At 36.3% G+C, this 9,856-nt stretch overlaps 1 protein-coding gene across 1 annotated transcript; it reads left to right on the top strand.

Annotated features, from left to right (window-relative positions):
- The first annotated feature begins 519 nt into the window (after window positions 1-519).
- On the top strand, window positions 520-9,408 carry LOC587675 (guanine nucleotide-binding protein subunit beta-5). The gene is made up of 8 exons (XM_787388.4): window positions 520-830; window positions 2,496-2,674; window positions 3,230-3,306; window positions 3,866-3,995; window positions 4,466-4,609; window positions 5,611-5,751; window positions 6,390-6,486; window positions 7,054-9,408. Exons 1-8 carry the CDS (start codon window positions 713-715, stop codon window positions 7,230-7,232), a joined length of 1,065 nt encoding a protein of 354 aa, XP_792481.1. The 5' UTR covers window positions 520-712; the 3' UTR covers window positions 7,233-9,408.
- The last annotated feature ends 448 nt before the right edge of the window (window positions 9,409-9,856 follow it).

Below are 9,856 nucleotides of genomic sequence, written 5' to 3'. Positions count from 1 at the left end.
CCCAAGTGTTTTTCCATTGGGGCACTACTAAAATTACATTTTTGATATTATGTCTACTTGGGCAATGAATCGAACATTGGTATTTTGTATAATTCTTGGGTGCAGTCCCCTGTCCCCGGCCAACCCCTTATTTATTTAAGCAATGCACAATGTGCAAAATGAAGAAATGTAGAAAATGAGTAAAAACGGAACCCCAGCCCCCAAATAACTCTTCTAGAACCGCATCTGACACTTTGTACACCTGTGCCCAAAATGAAATGCAAATTAAAGGATACCTGAAAATTTGATAACAAGATTCAGGGTCATCCAATTTACTAGATCCGTATGTGTCGAACATTCATGAAAGTTTTGGGCAAACCAAGATCATAATCCCATGTAGACGTGTATCCCCCCCCCCCCCTTAAAAAAAAAGAAGAATAACCTGCTATTAACAGGTAAGGGTGCCAGCAACTTTTTAGATAATCAATTGCCCGAACCGTCAATGTATTATGACCCCTTATGACGACGACCTTCTCTATAATGCTGAAGACTGACCATAAATATGAGCAATCGAATATTCACAATACATAAATGATAAATTCTTAAAATTTGCGTGAAAAAGTGGGAGGAAAAAAAAATCGTTCCAACTTTCGAAACACAAGAGCTTGACAGGCATCCATTGTTTTGCGCATGCGTAGTTGAAACCTTGTATGTAAATATTATACACAGCAAAATGGCCGTCACCGATGGGAATGCAGTAAAAGAGGAAACATTAACGGCTCTTACAAGAGAAGCAGAAAACCTTAAACAGAAACTATTAGAAGAAAGACACAAGCTGAATGATGTTGAAAGTAAGTATTGAAATTTAGTTCATGATTAATGCCTCGTTTTTGCAATATGAGCAGTCAAATTATGTTGAACATGTCTCGAATAGCAGAGCTAGTGATGTTTTGTGTAGTCCGATACGCGTGTATTTATGTGAGTTGAATTTGTGTAAACCCAATTGACACTCAGAAACTTTCTGATAAAGTCAGAATCTAATAGATTTGCTGATCAGTTCGATTTATTAATTAGTGTCGACCTACTAGCAGTTCTCCTGTTATCATATTGCAAATTGTTTAGTCTATGAACATTTAATTGATTTAAATTCAATTCACAAACTTGACAAAGTCGAAGACGAAGGCGCCATCATTTTTCTTTTCTTTTTTTATTTTGGCAAAGATTCTCTTTCAGGTTCTTGTTACTGTAAAAGTCTTAAATTTCAATGAATGAAAATAATCCTCTATCGTATGCTTTGGATATTTCAGTAGGGGCGCTGATCAGAGAATGACTTCAATGAGGATCGTCCGCATAAACAAGGATATCCTCAAAAACGCGGACAAATCGCATCCTAAAAAATAAGGATCGTCCGCAAATTCTTCTTCCCCGCTCCGTGGGTGTAGGGTTCCCAATTCGCACGCTGGCAATGCGAAGAACGGCTTATGCATAATAAAAAAGATCACCGTCTACTTTTATGAGTTGTCCGTCTTCCAGAGGATTTATCGTTCATAACGTGAAAGTCTCTGTGCAAAGTACACTGTAAGTGTAAAATGCATCAAGGAGCATCATCACAGAAATCCGTTTTTCGCATTGCCAACGCCCGCATTGGAAATAAGAATCCTTATATTTAAGGACGCGTCCATTCCCATTTACGAAGACGGTCCTTGCTTATTCAGACGATCCTTATTCTTGATCTCGGACCAACGCCCCTACCGAATATCAGGGCATACACCCTACTATAAATGCAAGTTGTAAGGCTTTTTTGTATGATCATGAATATGAAAGGAGGCGGTATGGCGCAATTAGATCATCCTCTGGCTCTCATGATTTTCGTCAATGCGTGTGAGTTCAACTTTCTTGCAGAGCAGACAAAAGTGTAAAAATCTTGAAAATGATTGTCACAGCATTATGTGTATTCACAATTTCACGCTCCTTCCCACTCATAGGAGCATTAGTATACTCTTTTGTATAGGAAACTATGTTGAGAAACCCTCTATTCATTCACAACAATTTCAAACAACACTACAAAACTGAAACTGAGATGACGTTGCCGAAATTTTTCTCTGCAATAATCCCATACCACTTGCTTGTGCAGTGGCCATCTTGGTAAAAAATATATCACATGGAGCAGTATACCCAACCCCTTCATTTTTTCTTTAATCAATACATGTATGAATTAATTTTGTTTGTTGACTTGATGAATATGTTAATGCGTCATTTCAAACTGAGTTTACCAAGGTCCTCCCAAAGCACCCTCTTTGGCTTAGCTCTAAACCCTTTTTTTTAATTTTTTTTTTTTTACAGGGGTTCAAGTTTGATTTTTTGTTTTGTTTAGGGGGGGGGGGGGATGCCCTGGACTTTTGATCCCATATTGTAAGGATATGGTATTAAAATTGATGACTCACTTGAATTGGACCCCTGTTAAATGTGGGCTAGCTTTAATCAACTTTGCCCTTTGACCTTCTACCCTGTTACAGTGTACACAGTAGCCCAGAGGTTGGAGCCTCTGCCTCCTCTGAACCTGAAACCAAGGCGTATCCTGAAGGGCCATCAAGGGAAGGTCCTATGCCTAGACTGGGCAAGAGACCAGCGGCACATGGTGACCTCTTCGCAGGATGGCAAGGTTATAGTTTGGGATGCCTTCACAACTAACAAGGTATGACCTTTGACCTTACATTGAGTCGGTCAACAGCAACTTACAATATTGAGAAGTACATGATATCAGGATGATGAACAATGTTTTCACCGGAAAGATATGCTGGTGCTTTAGGTTAGATTAACAAAATCAGACACCTCACAGGTAGAAATTATTGCTAAAAAAAACAAACCCGAATGTAGTCAGGATTTATATTTGCTGCCCAGCAATACCTGAATGTATTGCTATTTCTCAAAACTTAAGACAGTACATAAACTTAAGACAGTTTTTAAGATATGTGCATGTAGCCTGAGCCAATCAGGCATATGATTTCATTGTAGTCTGATTGCTGTAAAAGTCTTCCTGACTTGTGCAGTATCATTACTCTCTAAAAGTTGTAAAGGTGATCCTACAGTTAGTCTGTGTTTTTATGAACCAACAAATTCGTACAGTAAATATATATGAAGGATTTGCCAGTTGGTAAAAATGCAGACAAGTCGATGAAGGTGATACTTGCTCTTGAAATGCATCAGTTCAGCAATGATTTCTGTCACTGCTAATTTCTATCCCTAACAGGAACATGCAATAACAATGCCAACGACTTGGGTGATGGCTTGTGCCTATGCACCTTCAGGCACCATGGTAGCATGTGGGTAAGTAATCAAAACAACATATTAATGTACTAACGAACAAGCATTGCTTTCTGCATCCCATAATGTTAGGAGCCAGAGCATTATAACACCGAGTGTCCATAGGAAATCTATTTATTCAGATGGTCATATCTCAGCCAATACTTAACCTATTCAATTGGTTTTTCGACATTTGGTCATTATTTGTTATGCTCTTTCGGAAAATGAAGTAAAAATATATTTTTGATGATGTCACACTTCACCACGCGTTTTCACCTTTTTGGCCCTATGATCCTATCTGGAATTCCATACTGTGCCCCCCCCCCCCCTCCTCCTCCTACCCCAACCCTAACCCTAACCCTAACCCTAACCTCACACATATACACACAATACCATTCTTGGTTTGTTCCTACTGTATACCACTTAAAATATAATTCTACATTGAATTGTAATGTGGTAAAGTTGCTATTTCTTTGCCCCCACACCGGCTTCCTAAAATGACCCTAGATGAATGATACCGTAGGGGGCAGCAACCCTAGGTTAATAATAACTGGCTTTTGGCTCTACGGTATTTGAATTGCAGTGGTCTGGATAACAAGTGTTCGGTGTATCAACTCACCCAAGAGGAGGATCTATCAAGTAGCAAGAAGAGAGCTGTGGCCATGCATACCAGCTATGTCTCGTGCTGTACCTTCATGAACTCTGACCAACAGGTGAGAATTGATATCATGGGGATTGGTTGACGGGTTGTGGTAATGCATAGCTGCCAACCATTCCTATTTTGGAGGAATGATTCCTATTTTTCTGCCTTCAAACACCCTATTTTCCTCTAGGTTTCTGAAAACATTGTTTTCAGCTTTCTCCTAACTTCCCATTATCTAACATCACTTGTAAACATTGATATTCAAATAATTGTAATTGTAATTAAAGCCTGGTATGATGCTAATTGTACATGTATCTTTGCTGGAAATGCATGAGATGGTATTGGAAGAAATTTTGACTTTCCAATTATAACGAGTCACAAAAGATATCTTTAATGTCAAAAGCAATTCAGATAGTCTGTTGAGAGAAAAGGAAAAGTAGTGCTTACAATCATTCACTATCTGCCCATTCAGTTGTGTAGTAGAAAACTTACTTAATGTTACTGCTTTGTATTATGTTAAAATCTCATTACCTCTTGCAGATTTTGACAGGAAGTGGTGACAGTACCTGTGCATTGTGGGATGTGGAGAGCGGTCAGCTCCTACAGAGTTTCCATGGTCACAATGCTGACGCAATGGCGCTCGACCTCTCACCCTCGGAAGCTTGCAATACATTTGTGTCAGGAGTAAGTAATTTGTTTTAATGTCAGTCAAGTAAAAACATGAAATGGTATTGTGTGAAATTATGATTCAATAATTTAAACAACAGACTTCTCTATATATTTTATAATTTTAGGGGAGATTTAGGGAAATGACTCAAGCGGAAAAGATCCCAGATATAAGTTCAAAGCTGTACATAGGTCTTGCTCCCTGCTCCCTTAATTCCATGGTACAGATTTGTCTCAAAATCAGATATTGCCAATTGTAACTCAAAGAATGTTAGTCAAACCATTATGATAATGTATTCTCAGGTCCTCTCGTATACATCATAGAAAAAGAAACGTAACACTGATCATTTTAATGGATAAAAAAACTTGGGAACAAAGTGATCATTTATCACCTGTAGTAATATTTTTGTAAGCAATGATTGTAAAACCTTAAAATATTGACTCTAACATGCCATTTTTTTCAGGGTTGTGACAAGCAGGCATTGGTATGTGACATGAGGACCGGGCAGTGAACTCGATGTTGCCCCTTGCAACACTGAGCATATTGATAGAAATACATAGATGCAAAGTTCTCATTTATCCCATGTTGTCATATGTTCAGAAGCTTGAGTGTTGAGAAGAGGTGAAAAAATTATTTGTGAGCATTATCATTGTATTATGCAAGTGTGGAAGAACCTCAGATAAAAAAAATGTTTCCCAAAAAGCATGGCTCTTTAAATGCCTTAATATTCTAAACATGGCATGTAACATCATGAAAATCAGGACAGATTCTTATGCCACATGTTTGTGTAGTCCCATATACATCTTTCTGTGTACAATGCTTGTAACTTTACCGAGACTGGGCCAATTTTTTTTATCATTTTGATGATTCCAGAACCTTGCAAGAACACACCAATACTCATATGCTAAATGATCAACCTTTTATGATCAATTTCACAACGTTTCTTTCACGATGCAATCACATGACCGGAACCTAACTTTATCTTTAAATACTGACTGTAAACTTTGATATTTCTCAGGGTTGTGACAAGCAAGCGTTGGTGTGGGATATGAGAACCGGCCAGTGTGTGCAATCCTTTGAAGGTCATGACTCGGACATCAATGCTGTCAGGTTTTTCCCCAGCGGAGATGGCTTTGCAACGGCCTCTGATGATGCGTCGGTGAGCTTCTTGAATAATAATAATAATTCTACGATTTTGTATAGCGCATAACGCATTTGGCATCATTACATGTCTCTAAGCCCTGTACAGAACAGAATAGTGAAGGAGTGGACATAGTGCACTGGTTCATAATTGTGAGATTTTACAAAGTGCTAAATAAATATGTTTTCAAATGATTACTGAACTTTTTGTATGTTTCGACATTTCTAAGGTATTCCAGCAAGTACTTCCATAAAACAGTGAAAATGGCCTTTCCCCTGAATATCATATCAATTTCTTCTCTTCTGCACTCAAGGTTGATGTGCTTGAGATATTATTGAAGATGTATGATATTGAATGATAAACACCCTTCCTGCTTGTACATTGATAATAACATGAATTTTCATGATCTTTCTCTTTCATAAAATATTGTGAAATATAATCTTTGTTTTATAGTTTGTACTACAGCAGGAGAAATATATTTAAAGGAATAATTATTTTTGTGTTAATTTTGTTCCAATGGATTGATTTTGTTTGATGCAAACAATTGCTGGTATGTTATATTTGTTTGCATCCACCACATTGGTAAACAATAGCTTCCCCAGTATATGTCACAGTGATGTAAAACTAAATGACTGCATTGTGTTTTGCATTGCCAGTGTCGTATGTACGACCTTAGAGCTGATAGAGAGATCAGCTGCTACAGCAAGGAGAGCATCATCTTTGGAGCCACATCACTCGACTTCTCTCTAAGCGGTGAGAATATCTTTCTTTCCCCGTCTATTTACAATTTATTTTATTTCTGAGGCACAAAATATAGTTGTACATATGCATGAATGAAATGAATGAACTATCAACTAAAGGTAGGCAGATATGCTACAAGTGCCTTAGGAATAAGCCACAGAAAAGTAATTTTTGTTGTTGAAGGTCGATGAACAATGAAGGATCTTTTGGTTCTCAACATTAGAATTTTTTTTTTGATTTCACTCTTCTGAAAAGTTTTTTCAAAAGCTAAAAGCAGCCATGATGCTTGTTGTGATCTTCAAGCACAATAGAGATGTCATTGATTGTCAGCTGACAAAAAACTATGCTTAAAATGTACATATAAATAATGCAATGACATGTGATGAATCTTGCATGATATTACTTGATACAAGGTGCTTGGAGAGAATATGATATGCTGTAAAGGTTGCCTGTAAAGCATGCTTTTGCAGCTTTCTTTTTCTAAGTACTTCTATTTCTTTGATATTTAGTGAGTATACATAGAGATGCTAAACATTGGTCAAGTTTTTATTTTGGAAGTTTGTACATCTTCCTTCACAGGGCGCCTGCTCTTCGTCGGATACAACGACTACTCGGTCAACATTTGGGACACTCTCAAGGGTCATCGCTTGACCATGCTCTACGGCCATGAGAACAGGGTGAGCTGCCTGAGGGTCTCTCCAGACGGGACTGCCATGTGTACTGGTAGCTGGGACTACACCCTCAGGATCTGGGCTTAACATGCTGACCAGTCATTGGACGAACATGTGACCGTACTGACCTGCAGGACTAGCGGGCACTTTGCTTTACTTTTTTTCTTCTGAGATGTGGACCTAGATATGTAACTAGAACTCAAGCCCTGCGGTCTAAGTATAGGCTAGACCAAGCCATACTTAGACCTAAGGTTTGGCCAATTTATATTTGGACTGAATTTTTGACCGAAGGTTTGGACCTCACCTTTAGACTTTTAAACCTTTGACCTGTGGGCAAGATTCTTTTCTTCTCATACAGCAACCTGTGGCACTCTGACCATCATACAAGAGACTATGTGTGTAACATGTAATGCACATGAGTAATGTGGCTCTATTGTCATATGTACATGTATATCCACAGTGATCACAAATGAAAGTTGTTAAGGATTAAAGTTCACATAAAATCAGTACATCCTTCAATATTTATCCAAACCAAACTCCCTACTCTCATGATTTTAAGTGTCCAGTAACTTCTTTTGAAATTCAATCATCTTTATTTATGAGATCAAGAAAACTGTACACCCTTGGGTCATTGTTCTCCCCCGGTGTATATTTTCATTAAATACAAAATTGAAATCATTGAAATAATATGATGTGATGTTGAAATGTTGAAAGTTACACCAAGAAATGAAGGTCTGGAAAATAAGAAATCTAGTTGATGTTGATACAGATATTAAGTGTGTACAATGTTGGGAAATGAAAATTCCCAGATCAGCACAAACATTGTTTTACTGGCATTAAAATGGTCTTTACAATTATAGCCAGCCAATGTCATCTTAGAGGTAAAAATTTGTTATTGGCAAGGACTTGAAGTATAATGAGGAGTTATCTACTTTGGTCTGAAATATCTTCAAAACTTCTTTAGTATAAAGTAAGGACTTATATGAAAGGGAATATTTATTCACAACTTTGACATGCTATTAGGAGTGGCTGTGATATTTTAGTGCGATAGGAATGTATTTATTGTGGATTTCATTTGATATTTGTAGTGAGTTTTGGGTCAAATTTCTGGATGTGGGTTTTATTTATTTCTTTGGACTGAGAGAGTAACAACCAAGAAGATAGACTCAGGACGCAGAATTTTTTGGCAGAAGAGAAAGAAAGAAAAGATGAATTTTTGCCCTCATCTATTTTTATAATCATTTAACAATAACAAATAATAGTTGTAGGTTGTGTGAGGATATGATACAATTGTTGAAAAATCAAAATTTATAGGTGAAGGTGAGAATGTAGATCTCTAATACATGTAAAAGGAGGGAACTATACATGTAGTTCTACATGTAGATAGGTATGTATAGATCTATTGAAAATATAAATAATTTATGCTATCCGTATCGAATTTGTGATAATTTCATTTTATTGACTTAATCATCTTTTTCTTGTTTGGATGTTTCTAGGAATGAAAGCCACTTAAAAATTTATTTGAAATTATTACAATAGTAGGTGTTCTATTTTTCAGATGTCTGATGTCTGATTCTTTACCGTTGTATTACAGAGATAATTAGTACATTTAATTGCTACAGCACAGTACCTGAATATTATGATTTCTGTTGTAATTACACATCAAATTTTCTTCTTCTGTCAGTAGCATAAAGATTAAGGCCATCCATTCAAACAAAGGAAAAACTTTTTTTTTCCTTCAAAATCAAGGTAAAAGATTAATTTGGTTTATTGCAAAGTATTTTGGAGCAGATGGCATTAGTCAAAGACAGCACCTCATTTTCTAGAATTCTAGAATTTTTCACCTTGCTTTAATACTCGACACTTTTTACCTTATCTTTTTCTTTTAAATTTTGAATACCGGTAGGTTTATGATGCTCATTGGCTATCCTATAGAAGACATTCCAGTACATGCCTCTTGTATTTAACCTTGTTGAATTGGATTGACTAGAAATATTTATTTTAGTTATTATTTTTTTGCACCAAATATAATTATTCATTTTTCAATGAGTGACTAGAAGAAAAGAGGGAGAGGAGTCTACTGGTGTAACTGGAAATCTTTGGGTAGAAATTGCACTGCAGTTGATCAATTTTGTCTCTTTTTTTCCCTTTGAATAGTAGTTCGATGTTTAATATTGTACAATGTAAGCAGGCATGCAGTAACTTTTATTTAATCTGTTGTACAGATAACTGAAATGCAGTGTGAGAATAAAAATGTCCCTGTTCCTTTAAATACATTATCATTTATTTATATAGAATTGTCAGCTAAGTACTGTATATCATGTTGATCTTGCAATTGATCATAATCTATTTATTTTTTGTCAAAACACCATGATTTTTTAAATTTGTATATAGAAATTATAGTAGATATAGTATATTAAGTTCCAGTAGATAAAAGTGACTATAAGAAGCATGTAATTGTGCTTATTAGATAGGGTGTACATGAATAATGCATTTAATACATGTGATACTTTGATTTGTTTCTTTGTTTTGTTGTTTAAAAGTAGATATAATTTGTATTGTCTATGTTTATTTGCAATGTTTCCCTCATGACCATCTCACAGTGCATTTAACATACATGTATGTACATGAGCATGTACAGGCATGTACATTGGATATGTGCACTTGATATGCCAATATGCTACTTTTGCCAATTAATCTAACTTATGAGT

This window comes from Strongylocentrotus purpuratus, unplaced genomic scaffold, assembly GCF_000002235.5.
Source record: "Strongylocentrotus purpuratus isolate Spur 01 unplaced genomic scaffold, Spur_5.0 spur5_scaffold_9, whole genome shotgun sequence".
In the NCBI taxonomy this organism is placed as follows: Eukaryota; Metazoa; Echinodermata; class Echinoidea; order Camarodonta; family Strongylocentrotidae; genus Strongylocentrotus; species Strongylocentrotus purpuratus.
This window is presented reverse-complemented; position numbering and strand designations above follow the sequence as displayed.